Source organism: Notamacropus eugenii, chromosome 2 (genome assembly GCF_028372415.1).
Source record: "Notamacropus eugenii isolate mMacEug1 chromosome 2, mMacEug1.pri_v2, whole genome shotgun sequence".
Lineage (NCBI taxonomy): Eukaryota > Metazoa > Chordata > Mammalia > Diprotodontia > Macropodidae > Notamacropus > Notamacropus eugenii.
The window spans coordinates 386,272,970-386,292,023 of NC_092873.1; the positions used below are offsets into that span (position 1 = coordinate 386,272,970).

Sequence of the window (19,054 nt, forward strand, 5' to 3'; positions counted from 1 at the left end):
CTTTGCCTGTGCATCTTATTTCCAAGTTTCCTGCAAAAATAATTTTCAACACTCATTTTTAAAGCTTTGAGTTCCACATTCTCTTTCTTCCTCCCTTCCCACCCACCCTCACTGAAAAAACAAGCAATTCAATATAGTTCATACATGTATAGCCATGCAAAATACTTCCATAACATCCACGTTGCAAAAGACTAACCACATTTTCCTTTATCCTGTTCTGCCCTCCATTTCTTCCATCCTTTCCCTTGACCTGTCCACCCTCAACAGTATTTGTTTCTGCTTACCTCTTCCCCAATCTGCCTTCCTTTCTATTATCCTCCCTCTCCTATCCCCTTCCCCCTTGCCTTCCTGCAGGGTAAGATAGATTTGCATACCCAATTGAATGTGTGTTATTCCTTCCTTAAGCCTAATCCAATGAGACCAAGGTTCATGTGTTCCCTTTTACTCTTCTGCTCTTCCCCTCCATTGTAAAAGCTCTTGACTCTTTTATGTGAGATGATTTGCTCCATTCTATCTCTCCCTTTCTCTCTCTCCCACTACATTCATTTCAACAGTTAATTTTATTTTTTAGGTATTCTCCCTTCATATTCATATCACACTGGGCCTTCTATCTATCTATATCTATGCATATACATACCTACACATATATATATATGTATGTATATATATATATATATATATATATATATATATATATATATATATGTTCACTCAAACAACTCTAACAGTGAGAAAGATCTCATGAGTTACAAATATCACCTTTGCATGTAGGAATGTAAACAATTCAACTTTAATGAGTCTCTTATGCCTTCTCTTTCCTGTTAACTTTTCATGTTTCTCTTGAATCTTCCTTTGAAAGTCAAATTTTCTATTGAACTCTGCTCTTTTCAACAAGAATTCTTGGAAGTCTTTTATTTTATTGAAGTTCCATTTTATTATTATACTCAATTTTGTAGGCTAGGTGATTCTTGGTTTTAATCCTAGCTCCTTTGACCTCTGGAATATCGTGTTCCAAGCCCTTTGATCCCTTAGTGTAGAAGCTGCTAAATTCTGTGTTATCTTGATTTTATTTCCACAATACTTGAATTGTTTCTTTCTGGCTGCTTGTAATATTTTCTCCTTGACCTGGCAACTATGGAATTTTGTTACAATATTCCTAGGAGTTTTCATTTTGGGATCTCTTTCAGGAGGTGATCAGTGAATTCTTTCCATTTCTATTTTACCTTCTGGTTCTAGAATATCAGGGCAGTTTTCCTTGATAATTTCATGGAAGATGATGTGTAGGCTCTTTTTTTTGACTGTAGTTTTCAGGTAGACCAAAAATTTTTAAATTATCTCTCTTGGATCAATGTTCCATGTCAGTTGTTTTTCCAATGAGATATTTCACATTGTCTTCTATTTTTTCATTCTTTTGGTTTTGTTTTACAATTTCTTGATTTCTCATAAAATCATTAGCTTCCTTCTGCTCCATTCTAATTTTTAAAGAACTATTTTCTTCAGTGAGCTTTTGGATTGCTTTTTCCATTTGTCCAATACTGCTTCCTAAAGCAGTTTTCTCTTCATTGGCTTTTTGAATCTCTTTTGCCTTTTGGGTTACTTTATTTTTAAGATGTTCTTTTCTTCAGCATTTTTTTGGGTCTCCTTTAGCAAGTTGTTGACTCATTTTTCATGATTTTCTTGAATTTCTTGCAATTTTTCCTCCACCCCTCTTACTTGACTTTCAAAGTCCTTTTTGAGCTCTTCCATGGCCTGCAACAATTATACATATATTTTTGGAGGCTATGAATGCAGGAGCCTCAACCTTTCTACCTTTCTCAAGTTGTATGTTTTTATCTTCCTCTGGTTGTATGCTTTGCTCTCCCTATTCCAAAAGAATGTAAGAAAATACCATTTCACCAAAATGTAACCTTCTATAGCTTCATTTTTTCCCACTTTTTGGAACTCTTCCCAGTCAATTACTTGACTTTTGAGTCCTTTGTCAAGTGGAGGGTATACTACCCCAGGTTTCAGAGGTTTTGTGCAGCTGTTCTCTGAGATATCTCTAGAGACTTGTAAGTTCTTAGTTCCTCCAAAGTGGCACAGTCTAGGAAGAGGTGCTTACTCCTCTCCTGGCCTGTGCTTCTATCTACAAGCAACTACAAGCACTGTTTTCTGGACTGAATCTGCAAGAATGATTCTTTCTCCACAGCTGCCACCAGTTCTGCCTTACCAGCACTCCTCCTCACCTCAGGGCTGCTACTTAGGACTGAGACCTAGATCAGCTGCTTGATTCCCCCAGGGTCTATGGATCAAGAGCTCTAGAAGCTGCTTCTCATAAAGCAGTGGCTGCCACCACCCTGGGCTTGGGCTGAAGCCAGACCTGCTCCTTTTCACCCAGGTGAAAGAGCTCTCTCACTGACCTTTGAAATTGTGTTTAGCATTTGTGGGTTCAGAAATCTGGAAACCAGCAGCAGCTGCCAGTGATTCAGTGCCCTGAAGCCTGCTCCAGTCCCATCTGTGCCAGATTGGCCCATGCTGGGCTGTGCTCCACTCTGAACCTAGTACAATAGATATTTCCTGTAGGCCTTCCAGGCTATCTTGGGCTGGAAATCTGTTTCACTCTGTCATTTTATGGCTTATGTTGCTCTAGAATTTGTTTAGAGTCATTTTTCACATGTATTTCATGGGCTTTGGGAGGAAAGCTTGAGCAGGTATGTGCTTCTACTCAGCCATCTTGGTTCATTGGACCACATTTTCAAAATGGTGTATTCTAGCACCTCACCTCCAGGCGCATGGAAATATATTTGGAAAAAATCCAATAAATAACCAATATAAAATTAAATCTATCTATCTATCTATCTATGTATCTGTCTATCTGTCTATCTATCTACATATTACCAGTATCTTGGTCTAGAAAAACTTCGTACAGTTTTACCATTCTTTATATTTCAAGTACAGCATTGCATTTTGAGTAAATCATCTCCCTAATACGAGAACAGTAGCAATATTAGCCTTCAATATTTAGTTCTTTATTTTTGACTTTTCAAAACATCACAGTAGTAGGGACAAAAAAGCAAAAGTGGATCAAGGTATCATTCAGGATTCCTGTGAATTTTCTAGAAGTCATTCTTTTGCCCTGGATTCTGGCATTTATGATTCCCAACTCCAAAGGTCCAGGGGATGCTGGTGTGTCAATATGTCCTTGGAAAAATTGAAATGTGCTTTTATTTTCTGATTTTAAATGAACAAATTAATTGCTTAATAAATCATAAACCTATTTATTGTTTTATTCTAGTGAACAAAGCTATTTATTTAAAACAAAAAAAGAGACAGGTTTCTCTTTTGTTTTGGACAACTCTTCCAGAATGTTTCCCAACATCCCCAACTCCTGGATGAAACTTTGGAAAAATCTAGAAATATTTTTTGGAAAATAAAATCTAAACCCATATTACAATACATCTTCGGTAAGAAAAAATTGTAATCACATTTTCAGGTTGTAGTTTGCAGCCATATCTAGTAGGGTACAATCTATGTAACCCTAGAGAAAATTTTTCCAACTTCTCCATTAGATTATTAAGCTGAGTCTGCAGCTCAGGGTGAGTTAGATAGCTAACTTCCTCCTGTTCTTCAGAGGAATCATCAGCGTCTTTCTGTTCTTCAGGTAGTCATGAGAAGCCTTGGAATTGACCCCAAGAGAGAGCTTTGTCAGCCTCCTGTGAGTCCCAGGCTATGTCATAAGGATCAGGGTCAGGGGATTCTTCGAAAGGCTTGTTCTTACCCAAACTTCTGGTTGAAGGGATTGCAACACCACTTTCCCAGCCTACCTTATTTTGGTGGTAGACAGATGGTAGCAGATTCCTGCAGAGAGGGGATTTACAGTCTTTGAAAGTGCAGAAAACTTAAACAGGGGTCTTGGGGGAAGTCAGTACAAGAGTTTCTATACCTTACTTTGAAGAAGAGATTTAGCAGGCTCATGTCAAAGGTTAGGGGATCACAAACTTTACAGACTGAGTGTTTTTCTTACAAGGGAAACAGTAATAAAATCTACTGCAAGAGCACTACTCTTTTGTTTACATTGTTGTTACTATCTTTCCATAATCTTTGAGTTAGGTGTGATGCAGACAGTTTTCTAATGCAGAGGAGTATCTTTTCTCTGAGCAAGAGGCAACACGCTTTCTTTCCAACTCACAAGGAGCCTGAAGGTCACCATTTTTTCTTTCTTCAAATTTGTTCTGTTATTTTTAGTTTTCAACATTCACCTCTATAAGATTTTGAGTGGCCAATTTTCTCCCCTCCCTGCCTTTCCCCCCACTCAATACAATGTGCAATCTGTTAGAGGCTTTACATATACATCCATATTAAACATATTTTCACATTAGCCATGTTGTGAAGAAGATTTAGAACCAATGGGAGGAAACACAAGAAAGGAGAAACAAACAAACAAAAAGAGAGCAAACTGTATGCTTTCATCTGCATTCAGACTTCAGAGTTCAGTTTCTGGATGTGGATAGCATTTTCTATAGTGAGGTTTTTGGAGTTGCCTGAAATTCTGGCATTGCTAAGAAGAAGTCTATCAGAGTTAGACATGTAACATCTAACAATGTTGCTGTTACTGAGTACAGTGTTCTCCTGGATCTGCTCACTTCACTCACCATCATTTCATGTAAGTCATTCCAGGCTTTTCTAAAATCAGCCTGCTCATAATTTCTTATGGAGCAATAGTATTTCATTACATTCATATACCACAACTGGTTCAATTATTCCCCAAATGATGGAAATCTCAATTTCCAATTCTTGGCCACCATAAAAAGAATTGCTATAGATATTTTTTACATGTGAGGGTTCCTGGTTTTTTTGCTCCCTGTTATATAAAAGGGAAGAACTCACTTAATTAAGTAGCATCTCTTATGCTATACTAATTAGTCTCCAAACACTGGGAGAGTTATTACAAATACTATATTAATTCTTATATACTTGACCCCAAACCTCTAATTCTCTTTCCTGTTTTCTAGAAACTTAATCTCACCTTCTCATCAACAATTGTTTTATTTAGCTTTAGAACTCAGGTTAAACAAATACCTGGATTCAGTATTTCTAGAAAATTGGTACTCAGGAATACAATAGGATGCTATACAAAAAAACCGCGAGCTACATTGTTATGTGATACAGCAAGGAGGCAAGAAAGTATACATGTACACTATGGCAGTATAAACAGACAAAGGTTTGTCCTCAGATACAAGACACTCATACTAACCTGAAGATGAGGGAGAAGTGCTGGAGAGAAAACATGCTGAAAGTTAGGGTTCAGGTGGCAAGAGTGTGTGCCCTAAGAAAGAATTTGGTTCAGAACAGACGTTTGTCGTAAGATGTAGGAGGATGCAATCCTAATCAGAACTATATGTGCTGGAAAAGTTTGATATTCTAATTTGGGGTAAAGCTCTGGTTAGAGGAGTTTTTTATCAGGACCCGAAACTGGTGCGAGGGTCTAACATTAAGGCAGCAGAAGGAGAATGACTCAAGACCACTGCCACTGGTCATGAGTTCATTAAATCAAAAAGGTGCAAGCCTTATCTGTCTGATCAGAATTAATACTGGAAAAGCACAAGCTGTCTGTTTGCCTATATGTTTCTATGGGCATTTCCACCATTTAGCTCAAGTGAATATGTATTGGAATTCTCCTGTTAATAAAAATTAATTAAATTATTTAAACTATCAATATAAATAGATATTTATATCAATATAAATCTAATTGTGCCATAATGTAATCCTGCCTTTCTGATTTTATTTTGATGGTGGTGTTCCTGCATCAGTCTGCTGGGATCTCCAGATTTTTATAAGACCTGTTTGGTTTCCATGGCCCACATATGAGAAGAATTTTCTGAGGTATTTAGAGTTGAATTTTTATGGGGTAAACTATCTCATGCACCCATACCCAAAGTCTGAACACTTTCATGAGGTCTATCAATTTATCCTAAGTCCATGAATGTTTCATTGCTATAGTAGTCTTTTGGTAGACCCTTACATCAAACCTACTCCATAGTCCTTCTATTATGTGAGTCAGTCTGGTCATGACTGCTCTTTTGGGGTACTCCTCCTCCTCTTACATACCTCATTAGTTGGCCATCTATCTCTAAAACAAATTTAGATGGTGATTGTACTTTGTGTTGAAGGGTATCACCAAATACAATAAATATAATCTCAGTTATTAGGTCAGCACCATTAGCATCACTTAGCTTTTGTAACCATCTTGATACACGATTCTTAGCTTTCTTTTCCTCAGAGTCTGCACCTATTCAATCACAAGTCCTCTAACATATCCATGAAACAATTCACCTTGTCTCTGTCAGATGCCTAATCATTCTACTCTGTTTTATAGTGAGCTCACAGCTCTCCTGAGACTTCTGTAGGAAGACAAAGGTCCTTTTTTGAGAAAATTATTCTCTTGGGTCTATTAGATCTGTTTGTAGTGAGATAGTTAGTCTTGTCTTAATCATGAGCAAGCCCTGTGCAATCTGAGATATCTAGTCCTTGCCTAACCCACAAGTGGTAATGGCTTCTACCCATTCTCTTATGCACAGGTACTGTACAACTCAGGAATTAGTCTGTGTGTTACTCACACATGAGCAATCTTTTCCTTTTTTATAGAATAACCATCTTTGGCAGTACCTGTAAATAAGATGATGGGGCAGCTAGATGTCTCAGTGGATAGAGTGTCCTCTTATCAGACTCTCTTGGCTCAGTAAGGCTTCTATTTTTGTGATCAATTCTTCTTCCAGTGGAAGAATTGTAAATTGGTTCCGTGTTATTTTCTCTTGACCCCGTATTGTAGTTCATATTTTTCAGTGGTTCAATAGGTCAGATAATTTACAGAGTACTAACTGAGCCATCTCCCTAGTACTGACTGTGCTATGCATGACCTTTTAATCTTGTTATTCTTGACTTGTATTTTCTTTTTAAAAATTAACCACTTTATTGTGAACTTACACAAAAGAAGAGCCCTATCATGTACAGAGCAGAACACAAAAAGAGAATTATATATAAACCGTGTTTTATATCACTTTATTCTTGATGAAAAGTAAAATCCACACTTTGCTTTCAAAATTGTCTTTCTTTTCTATGCTTCCTCATGAACTTGCTTCCACATTTTTTCTGTATTAAAAAGAATGCAGTGTTTCAATTGTGCTCTTTTTTTTGGCTTTCCAATTGCTAATTTCCCCTTGTCCCCTTAAGAAAAAGAAAAACCCTTATAATATAAAAGTGTAGTCCACTAAAGTGAATACACATGTCCAAATGACTGATCTGGTAACAAGACAAGCATTACAAATGCACATTTACACAGAATATAAAGGGTAACTGGGTCATTCAGTGGAGATTTAGGTACTTGGAATCAGGAAGACTAAGCTCAAATCTGGCCTCAGACACTAGCTGTGTGACCCTGGGCCAGTCACTTAACCCTGTTTGACTCAGTTTCTTCATTTGTGAAATGAGATGGGGAAGGAAATGGGAAACTAGTCCAGTATCTCTGCTAAAAAATTCCTAAAAGAAGTCATGAAGGGAAGGACAGACTAAGAACAAACAACCTAGAATATAAAAACCTGAATGCATATACAGTGGGGAGGGACAAATTGTCATAATGTGTTAAAGTGTGATGTTATAATCATATTTGTAAGTGTGTGTGTGAGAGAGAGAGAGAGAGAGAGAGAGAGAGAGAGAGAGAGAGAGAGAGAGAGAGAGAGAGAGAGACATCCGGATTTGAAAGATTTATCAATTCTTCTTCTTATTTATTCTTCCTCTAGGTAAGATAAATTGCCACCAGGTCGTGATAGGCACCTTGTCCACAGCCATGCACTTGAAACAAGACTTTTGCCAAAGGTTTCATAGAAATTGATATCCACTTAGTCATTTACAAACATGTTTCTTCATTAAAATACATTAGAGGAAATAGGTTTCATCACACCATATATAAAAATATACATAAAGAATTACAGGGAAGTTGATTAGAATACTCCCATCCTTATTAACCTGAACCCTATCTTGAAATCACGTTTCTCCTTCTTGAAGGGTTCAGTTTTTTTGTATTACTAGAAGGAAAAATGATTTGTGCTGATCCACAGAGCTGTAAAGCAGAAAAAAAGAAGCTCTAGAGTTACTGATAAACTGTAGGATTGCTTGTACAGGAGACTCAGGGGTGTTCTCAAAAACAATTTCTTCAGGATAAGAAAAAGAACTCATATCAATATTATGTCAGTTGGGGAAGAATACTTGCTAAAGAGAACAATCCAGAGTTGTTTGATTACCCACTTTGACTGTGGAAAGTTACTCTTGTGACAATGAAGATCAAAAATTGGGGAGATTTAGGGGGAATTTCATAGTCTCTTGCATGGCCTGCCTGCGTATTTGTATTCAGCCTTACATGTATGCATTCCAGCTCATGCATGTGATCTTGATAACTTGAGATAATTTCTGCCTCCAAATTTTTATGACCTAGCAGTCTCATGGGACAATTTGATTTCAGAAGCCCAAAACAATGGGAATATTTTCATCTGGTTGATTAACTTGCATAGTTGTTCTAAAATATCCTCTCTAGGATCCTCAACATTTAAAATGTGGTATATGTTTATGTGTGACTATTTAAATGAGTTTATAAAGTATATTATGGGCACCTAGGTGGTGCAGTGGATAAAGTGCGAATCTTTTCAAGTTTTCAAGTCTAGCTTCACACATTTACTAGCTGTGTGACCCTGGGAAAATCACTTAACCCTATTGGCCTCAGTTTCATCATCTGTGAAATGAGCTAGAGAAGGAAATGGCAAACCTCTGCCATATCTTTCCCAAGAAAAACATAAACAGGGTCACAAAGAGTGAGACATGAATGAAAATGACTCAATAAAAACAAAATGAAGGATATTATGTCTTTCAACTAAGCATTGGTATAAAGAAACTCAGGTGAGGAAGCTCCTTCACTTAAGGCATTTTTCTCTTCAACTTATAGTTTTGTAAGGTTGACAAGGTACTGAGAGGCTAAGTGACTTCTCTCATATGCTAGCCAATGTCTATCAAAGCAGGACTTACACCTAGATCTTCCTGAGTCTTATGCTAGCTTTCTCTTCCATATAGTATGCTATCTCTTTAAAAAAAGGAGATTGCATAGTAGAATGGAAAGATTGCTGGATTTGGAGTCAGAGGAAGTGAGTTCAAGTCCTTGATCTTCCATTTACTGCCTGTGTATCCTCTGGACAAGTTACTTTATGTTTCTGTGCCTTAGTTTCATCATTTGTAAAATGATGGGATTGGACAAGATGAACCCAAAGATCCCTTCCATCTCTAAATCTATGGCTCTATCAACCTACAAAGTAGCTTAAATTTTTAAAAAGTAGATAAGGGGCTTTAAAAGATCAATCAATAAATATTTACTAAGCACCTACTATGTGTCAGGCACTGTGTTATAAGCAGTGGATTATTGCCTTGAACCTGTGGGTTAAATTCCACACTTAGCAATGCAGGCATAAATGAGCAACAAGAAAATGATAGAGGGGGGCATAGCCAAGATGGTGGAGTAAAGGTAGAGACTTGCCTGAGCTCTGTCCCCAAAACCTCCAAATATCTTTGAAATGACTCTAACAAATTCTAGACCAGGAGAACTCAGAGAACGATGGAGTGAAACAAATTTCCAGCCCAAGGCAACTTAGAAGGTCAGCAGGAAATGTGTGTTGCAACAGGGTGAGAGAGGCGCACAGTTCAGCACAGGCACACCAGTGCTGACTTGGCTCAATCACTGGCAGCAGTGGTGATTTCCAGACGTTTTAGCCCACAGATGCCAATGATAATTTAGAAGCTCAGCAGAAAAGGTCTGTTGCACTTGAGTGAGAGTGGAGTGCAGTCCAGAACAAGATGTGCCAGCATAGCCCTGGACAGAGCAAACCAGGAACAGGTTTTGGGAATGGGAGAATTGGCTAGTGGCTCTCTCCAGAGTTCCCAGCCCAGAGATGGTAAGGGGGATGGAACACCTGGCCATAAGATGAAAAGAGGGGTCTTTTGCTAGCATTAAGGCAGCACTCTATTACTTTGGATGCAGTTTGCAGTCCTGGGTGGCAGTCCCAGTGAGAGGAGGAGTACTAGCTCAGCAGAGCTTGTAGCCACAGTGGAGGGGGCACCCTCCTCATAATTCCAGAGCAGAAAAGTGTGCCTGTGGTCAATCACAGACCAGAACACAGGCCAAAAGAGTAGTAAATACCTCTCATTAGGTCATACCACCTTGAAAGAACTGAGAATTTATGGGTTCCTAGAAGTATCTATGAAAACAGCTGCACAAAATCCCTGAAAATTTGGGACAGTGCACCCTCCACCATGGAAGTAGAGCCCTACTTTAGCAAAGACTCAAAAATCATGTAATAGACTGGGAATGTGAGCAAACAATCAAGAAAACATCCACTTTGACTGTGGAAAGTTACTATAGTGAAATTGAAGAACAAGACACCAACTCAGAAAAAGAGAACAAAGTCAAAGCTTCTACATCCAAAGCCTCCAAGAAAAACACAAATTGGTCTAGTAGATCCAGCAGAGAAAATTTAAAAATTGTTGGATTGCTTGAAAGCCGTGATAAAAGAAGGAGCCTAGACATCATCTGTCAAGAAATTATCAAGTAAGACTTCTAGAACTCAAGGATAAAATAGAATTTGAAAGAAATCTAAAAAGCATGATTCTACCAGAGACAGGTTTTGAGGACACATAAAGCCCTGTGGATATCAGTCACATTTAGAAGAGTCTAGCACTTTGTCCTCCACTCCATCTCCTAAGACATTTGGAACCCATCTAGTTTTGTTAACATGAATTGGCAAAACATGGAATTTGCACCCTAAAGTCAGGATAGTTGGTATTAAGATGTGGTTGGCAGCACTTTCAACATGTAAAGTCCAAATATTCCTGGTTTGGGATTTTTTCTGGGTTGTCTTTCTATACCAGTTTAAGAATGCCAGAAAGTTGGAGACCTGGATTCCAGACAGCTACAGTTGGTCAATTGAGAGTGAAATTCTATCTTATCAAGTTTCTGAATGGTCCTTTACTCACGCACTATGCAAGACAAGGTCAAGCTACTTTAGCTAGTAATATTTTTAAGCTATTTCATTTAGTCAAATTCTATTGGTTGATGTACTTCAAATAATTTTAGCAGAACGCTTCATTTCCAATACTATATTATGGTACTAATTTTGTTGTCGGCATGTAAAATCTGTTTATAGCGCATTTAATTCTTTATTCAAGGTCTCAATATCATAAGAATTCACAATGCCCCTTCCAGTGCCCATATCCCCCAAAATAAAATCTAAAAGACATGTCTCAACACAAGAGTAGATAATTAGAGCTCCTCTCTGATGAGTTCCACAACTCTGTTGCCCAGGTCCTACAGGAAGAATTACATCTAGATATATTACCCTGGGAGGCATTCAAGAGTAAAGGTCCACTTATTCATGACTGGAGCCACTAGGACAAGAATGGGCTCCTGTTATGACCTGAATAAAGCAAGAGGTGCGATATCGGAATTGTTTGAATTATCAGGGTGGGTACTAGTTTTGCCAGGAAACTTGTTGAAAGAACTGCCTTTGTTATCTTTATGTATTATTTATTTTATATTATTTTTATTAACTTTACCTCCATCTGTGACTCAATTTAACAAAGGTAAGAGCTTTGGAACAGGAAGGGGATGGAAGGTTCCAGTATTATTAACTTCACTGAAGTTAAATTTGGGTTTATGATAATATAATCTGAAGTGAGTTCATTCAGTTACACAATGCTGGGAAACTTTTAGACCCCAAGCTTTGGAATTGGCCTTATTCAGAGTAATATTATGTAACTTGTGAGCAAATAGAAAACAAGAAAACGATCCTGTGCAATTGACCTCAAGAAAGTTCTAAACGAATCGGGTGCAGTCTAAGTGCACAGAACCTTCCCAAGACTGATATTATGATCAGTATAATTGGAGGCAAATATGAATTTCCATATTTACATCTAGGAATTTAAGCTTCCAAGGAAAAGGATCAATAGTATAATTATTCCCACACAGAGTTCCATATTTATTAGTTTAAAAGACCAATATAAAATCCTAATTTTCTGTAAAAACCAAAAGCATTATTGTTGTTATGTTAGTTTTCGTTCACATCCAAGACTTCATGAACCCCCCATTCAGGGTTTTCTTGGCAAAGATCGTGAAGTAGTTTGGCATTTCCTTCTCCAGCTCTTTTTGAAGAAGAGGAAACTAAGGCAAACAGATTAAGTGACTTGCCTAGGGCTACACAGCTAGTAGATGTCTGAGGCCAGATTGGAACTGAGGAAGATGAGTCTTCTGGATTCCAGGACCAGCACTCTGTCTACTAAATCACCTGTACTTAAGACCAACGAGACTGTAAACCACTAAAATTAGTATATCTTCCACACCTTGTTTGAATCCTTTAAACAACCTTTTAGCCATTATTTTCAAAGTAGGATTTTAGACACCATCCAAGTATAAATCCTGCCACTGTTAAACAATCACACATGTTACTACAGAAAAAGATATGCAAGGATGGGTGCATTTGTGTTGGAATCCCTTAGGTTTAGTTGGTCAAGGTAGCAGAGGGGTCCGTCCTTGAGATGGTCCCTTTTGCCTTTCCTCAGTGTTCAGAGCACTTCCATTAGGATCCCAGTGGTGGCTTGACATGTGCTGCAGGTGTCCAGGTGGGCTTCTCTGCCACTGGAGGAGCAGTGTTGATTATGAATAGCACTTCATGGGCTCCTTTCCACAAAATATTTTTTTTTATGGAGCTAGCAATAAAAATAAAATTCACATTCAAAGAACAAAAAGTCAAGAATATTGATTGAAGGGAATCATGGAAGAAAAAATGTGAAGGAAGGAAACCCAGCAGGACCAGATTTCAAACTACATTACAAAGTGATGATCATCAAAATAGTTAGGTACGCAATATACAGGAGTAAATATTCATAGTCATCTAATGCTTGAGAAACCCAAAGATTCAAGTTGGGGGAAGGGGCAAAATTTTAGTATTGTCAAAAATTGCTGTGAAAACTGGAAAGTACTTTGGCAAAAACTAGAAAAGAGCAGTGTCTCACATTATATACCAAAATTACATATGTCTTTAATATGCAATTTCTCAAAATGAATCAATGATTCAAACATAACAGGTCATATCATAAGTTAATTAGGAGAGCACACAAAAATATACCTGTGAGATCCATGGAAAATAAGGGAAGAGTTAATGACCAACCAAGAGATAGAGTGGATCATGAAAGTAAAATGAATCATTTTGATTATGTGAAATTAAAGAAGTTTTGAACAAAGAAAATCAATGTAGCCACAATTGACAAGAAAGCAAAAACTCAGAAAAAATTTAAAAGTTTCTTCGATAAAGACTTCATTCTGCTGCATCCTGAGTTCTAATGGGTTTGATCCTGTGAAAATCCATTCAAGTTTCTGTCTTTACCTACTGCCTCCTCTAAGTACCATAAGCTACTTAGCATAAAGGAAAGGCAGCCTGGTTTTGGCTTCCCCCACAAGACCATACTAGTTCCCCTAGAGTGGAGATTTGGGACAGATGCCTGCCAAAGGGGCTTAGACATGCTGGACAGAGTTATGTCTGGGAAGCCCAGAGTTAACTCTCTTCATTGACAAGTTTCCAAGGGGTCAGGCAGCAGCACGCTTTGGGGCAGAGCTCCATAAAAAGGCTGAGTTTTTCCACAGCCAACAAAGGCTAAATCTCACTCAGAAGAGGGAAAAACAGAAAACACTTCTCTCTCTGAAGCTGTTAAGGAACTAGCTAAGAAGAAGGAGGTATTTGGGCTCAGGTACTGGAAGGACACAGATGGTGAAGGCCTAGGGTTCAGGTCTGGCTTAGCTCCAGGGTAAAAGAGAGTCTGAGGCAGAGGGTCCAGGCAGGGAGATGCTCTAGACACTTACACTACCTTCCAGTTGGTAAATCTTCAGCCTGTGCATTTATTCCTTGGAAATCTGCAAACACCAAAAATCAGAGATTGATGTATTGTTTGTTGATTGTGTAGACTTGTAAAAGTGTTAGAAAAAATGTGAATAAGGCAGACTAAACTTAAAAGTATGTCTGGCATATGTAATATGAGCATTTTATTATGTATTCTAGACATAATTTTCAGTATGTGTATTCACACAGACACATAGACACACACATATATTTCCTGAGAACTGGTTTTTAAACATTTATCATCACACCTGTGGTATAGACCAGTATGGGAGACCAAGGGCCTTGTATGCTCAGGACTTGCTAGTCTAGAGTAAGAGTCTAAGAAGTAGTTTGGGACATGGGAGATAATGGTCTATGGCCTCTCTTTGTTGTGACAAATATTTGTATTTAGAAAGAAAATGATCCGGCTTTGTACATGCCTGTTCCTGATGTTGGTGACCAAAGAGGGCAGTGCTGGTAAGTTAAATTTTCTGCTTGTAAATTCTCCCCTTCCCTCTATGGTGGGTTTATTGAAATCATTAGAGAGGCAAAGATCTGGAACTGTCCTGATGGTGATGGCAGGGGTTTCTTATCAGCACAGTCTTCATTGCCTGCATTAGATTTGAGACAGACAATTTTTGAGACCTGGGATAAGATGGGGTGGGGGGAAGTTGAGGTACCAGTCCAAAAGTATGCACAGTCTTGTATGTGACCTATGTTGTAGGAGAGAATTTGGCTTTTCTCACTACCTGACATTTATTAAGACTTCATGGGGCTGGGTGCCATACTAAATGAGTTAGAAATGAGGATGATCCCTGACCTCTTAAAGAAGTACAGATGAAACCAGTACCTTCTGCTGTGGAGGGAACTTGCACAATTTGTAACAAGAAACTAAAAGCATTCTCTGCATGTTTTTGAGACTCAGGTCTCCCTGTGACCTTAGACAAGACCTGTACTTCTTCCCCTGGATTCATCCCTCGAAGCTACAAGGAAATCAAAGAAAGATGTCCAGAGTCAGATGGTGAGTGAAGACAGGTCAGGATGGTCCCTGGGTGAATGGCTCCTCAGTAGTGCAACCTGAGCTATGCTTTAGCCCATGTCAGTAAAATTGTGACAACCATTTGTTTCCCTGAGAGGCAAACACTAGAGAAGCTGCAACAGACTGAAGCCAGTAATGCCAGAAACTGCTTGATCCTCATGTTTTGTTTTCTTTTTCATTTTATTTCTTTCCACAATCACCTATCCATTTGTCCTCTCTTTCTTGCTTGCTGTCATTGTTGTTGTTGAGTACTTTGTGTCATGTCTAGCACTTTGTGTTCTTATTTGGGGTTTTCTTGGCAAAGATATTGGAGTGATTTGCAACTTTCTTCTCCAGCTTATTTTATAGATGAGGAAACTGAGGGTTAAGTGATGTGGCCAGGTTCACAGAGCTAGTAAGTGTCTCAGACCACTGCTCTGTGATTGCTCTAGATCCATGAACCTGAAGATCCAAGGGTACAGCACCAATGCAATATTCACAGCACATAAGGCAGTCATGAATGTGCTGGCACAATTCTGAATGGAGAAAGACAACACACTCTCCACTTAGACAACAGACTCAAAACATTTATTCAAACACCAGAAAGCCAAATCCATCACAGTAACCAAGAAATCTATACCCAATAACAATGCAGAGGGTAACCCATCCCCAAGCCTTCCCTCTGTTGGACTTCCCACAAACCAGCTCCCTGAACGAAAATTTTCTTCTCTCACTCACAAGGAGCAGTCTGCTTGCCTGTGTCCTTCCCAACTCTGATTGCTCTCTGACTAACTTCCTCTCAGCTCTGCTCCATCTTTTCCTGTTTCAGCCTTTCAGCAGACTCTTCCCACCACTGTTTCACCTGACTCAGCCTTGCCTGTGACCCAAGCAGGTCACATTGGCCTATTAATGTATGGGAAAAGTCTCCCCATTTAAGTGACCTTTACAGAGGGGCACCAGTTCTTCTCTGCCCTGTTCTCCACACAGCAACATCATTCCAGGATAGAGCCTTTTAGGTTAGGGTCCTCTTAGTAAAGTTAAGAGAGTAGAAGCTTCAAAAGCCTGTGATCCCAAATGGAAGAAACACCAGGGAGTCAGTCAGTATGCCTCATGGGGCTCTGCCTCTCAAGGTGAGTGTTAAAAGATCTGTGGTGCAGAACTTCACATTTACAAGGCCTGAAGTGCTGGTTCAGGCCTGCATATCACTAGTATTATTCAGTCCATTCTTTGCTGACTTCTAAGGAGTGGGCAAGGGAGAACATGTGTGACATAGTGGAAAGAATTCTGGACTTAGAACCAATTAATGTAGGTTCAGAGCTTTGTCCTGACACTAATCAGCTGTGTGACTATAATAAGTAGCAATTTCTCTGAACCTTAGGTTCCAAATCTGTAGAAGGAGAATAACAATATATGCATTCTCCATTTCACTGAGTAGTGTTCAGGAAAGTTATTTGCAAAGTCTTAAATAATGTACAAATGGGAGCTATCATGAGGCTGAACATAGTGTTCAATAAGAGATTTCTAGTTGGAACTCTTGTTTCTATGCCCTCCTTCAGCCTCAGCTCAGAAACATTCTCCCAGATTCAGGAAAAAATGAGTTTCTCTAGTAAAGAATATCCTAAGGCCAAGTCTGGGTGAATCCTAGAAGGAGATTTCTCTGGTTTTCATATCTCTAAGATTCCTCATGTATTGTCAGTGAGTGAGCCTCTATGGTTTTTCCTCTGCAGATGGCCTATACTTCCTTCAGAGTGGGAATGGGAACATCTACCAGACCTTTTGTGACATGAGGTCTGGGGGAGGTGGCTGGACCCTGGTGGCCAGTGTGCATGAGAATCACCTGGCAGGGAAGTGCACCCAGGGGGATCGTTGGTCCAGCCAGCAGGGGAACAAAGCAGACTACCCTGAAGGTGATGGGAATTGGGCCAATTATGCCACCTTTGGATCTGCAGAAGGTGCTACCAGTGATGACTACAAGGTATGCCCAGAGTGCCTGCTAGACCCTCTCTGACTATCAAATATTTCTGATGTGAATGAGTTCTTATCCCCTGGAGTTTGTGGTCCTTTGATTTTTCATCGAATGAGTTTCACTTGATAGGACTAAACTAATTATGTATGTGAAGAGAGATTTGATGTGTTTGGTTTGATTCCAGCAGCTAGAAGCAGGAACAGCAGGTGTTACCTGAAAAGTGGTCACTTTAAACTTGATGTCAGAAAAATAAGAGCTTTCTAATAACTGGAATTATTCAAAAGTGGAGTGGGCTGCCTTGATCATTGGTGAGTTCCTCTTCACTGAAGGTCATCAAGCTAGACACTACCTTGCATGTATGTTAAATACTGATTTTTCTGTGTACCTATTAGACAAGTTGACTGTTGAGGTCTCTCCTATCTTCCAAATTCTGTTTTTTGTAAGCTTTGCCACACATGTGATCAGTGTGACTCCAATGCTCACAGGCTAATAATAAATAAGGGCCTTTAGTTTCAGTTCTGGTCTTAATGTGTCTTCCCAGAAGGCTGTTGAGAAGATGAAATTGATTACCATTTTTATTGATGCTATTTACTGTTAGTTTATTTTATCCTCTTACTGCCTGAAGTCCTGGTTCTTTCCTTCTGAAGTTGCTGCAGAAGTTCAGCTGTTCTGTGATGAATTAAGTTTAGACATCCAGTTCTGCTAATCACTATTTTGTCCTTCCCTCAAGGAATTCTGCTGTCCTTGGGAAATGTGAGTGGATCCAGAAAGTCTCGTATAGAATCTTTACAACACCAAGCTATCCTTCAAGGATGTCTGGTTTGCTTTCCAAAAAACTCTGGTCTACTACCATTGAACCTTGCAGCTTGAATTAACCAAATACTTCTTAGTCACAGGAGGATAGCAGGGGTTGTTGCTAGCCCCTACTCCCAACTTCTAACCATTCGTATTGTTCCCCAATGGCTCAGCTATGTAAACAGTCATGTTACCCTCAAGCCCATCACATCACCCAATCTTTTCTCTTCTTTATTGTAACCCTACAAAAATGATTTAAGTTCTCATCTTTGGTCAACTGAGGAAAATCCATTTACCCATTTTATCGGCAGGTAGCCTCCCTATTTTTTTTTTATGGACAACTCACCCAGGGTAAGTGTTCACATGGTAGTAAGAAGAAGTAATTCAGGGGCACTCTCAAGGTTTCTCTTAAGAACTTTGAAATTCAATGTGTGACATGGGATACTCTGCCACAGGACCACCCTGTATGGTGTGCCCTCATCATATAAGGTGCTATGCTCTATGAGCAAAACAGAATTGAAATAGCTCACAAGAAAATGTGAGATACACAAATTTTTAGAATCCCCCCCAGGTATTGAAATGGAGTATTTGTGTCTGAGTTGTGGTAGAGTATTCTGAGCTCATATTGGTCTGATCAACCACAGTCAGACATGTTGTAACTTGACTCCAGCATAGTGAGGTTATTTTGGTCCTCTTTGAGAATGAAGGACAACCAGCAGCATCCCTATTTGTAAGAAAATGTTGTCTTGCTGAAAGAGAATATGCCTCAGGCCACCTTTGTGAAATTGTACTTATGGCACCATTGGGCTAAGTTGTCTGTTGTGCTCTAGAACCCAGGTTAGTATGACATCCAAGCCCAGGACCTGGCCATCTGGCATGTGCCCAACAAGTCTCCCCTGCAGCAATGGCGGAATAGCTCCCTGCTTAGATATCGTACATACATTCACTTCTTCAGTCATGATGGAGGGAACCTGTTTGGCCTTTATCAGGTAAACTGGGTTCCATGAGCCAGATGGCTAAAGAGAATCCCTGGGAAGTGGGCTCAACAGGATCCCCAACACCTGTCCTCATGATGTTGCTTTATGTCTCCTGAAGAAATATCCAGTGAAGTATGGGACTGGTAAGTGTTGGACTGACAATGGCCCAGCCGTGCCCGTCATTCATGACTGTGGGGATGCAGATAAAACTGCCAAGTATTACTCTCCAGTGGTCCAGAGTGAGTATTTTTTATCTGAGCTCCCCAAAATAATATTACCTCCTATCCTCATCCCTGTGAGCTTTGCACTGTAATGGTGACATGGCCATAAAAGGAACATCATCATTTTCCTTCATTCC

The 19,054-nt window shown here is 39.2% G+C and overlaps 1 protein-coding gene across 2 annotated transcripts; it reads left to right on the forward strand.

Moving 5' to 3' along the window:
* The first annotated feature begins 14,277 nt into the window (after positions 1–14,277).
* Positions 14,278–18,674, forward strand: LOC140529044 (intelectin-2-like). Of its 2 annotated transcripts, XM_072647446.1 has the most exons (4): positions 14,278–14,417; positions 14,860–14,961; positions 16,686–16,933; positions 18,550–18,674. In XM_072647446.1, the coding sequence occupies exons 1-4, from the start codon at positions 14,360–14,362 to the stop codon at positions 18,559–18,561; spliced, it is 420 nt and encodes a 139-aa protein (XP_072503547.1). In that variant the 5' UTR covers positions 14,278–14,359; the 3' UTR covers positions 18,562–18,674. The 2 variants fall into 2 exon arrangements, with proteins under 2 accessions (XP_072503547.1, XP_072503546.1); XM_072647445.1 differs by lacking the exon at positions 18,550–18,674 and having other exon boundaries at positions 16,686–17,055.
* The last annotated feature ends 380 nt before the right edge of the window (positions 18,675–19,054 follow it).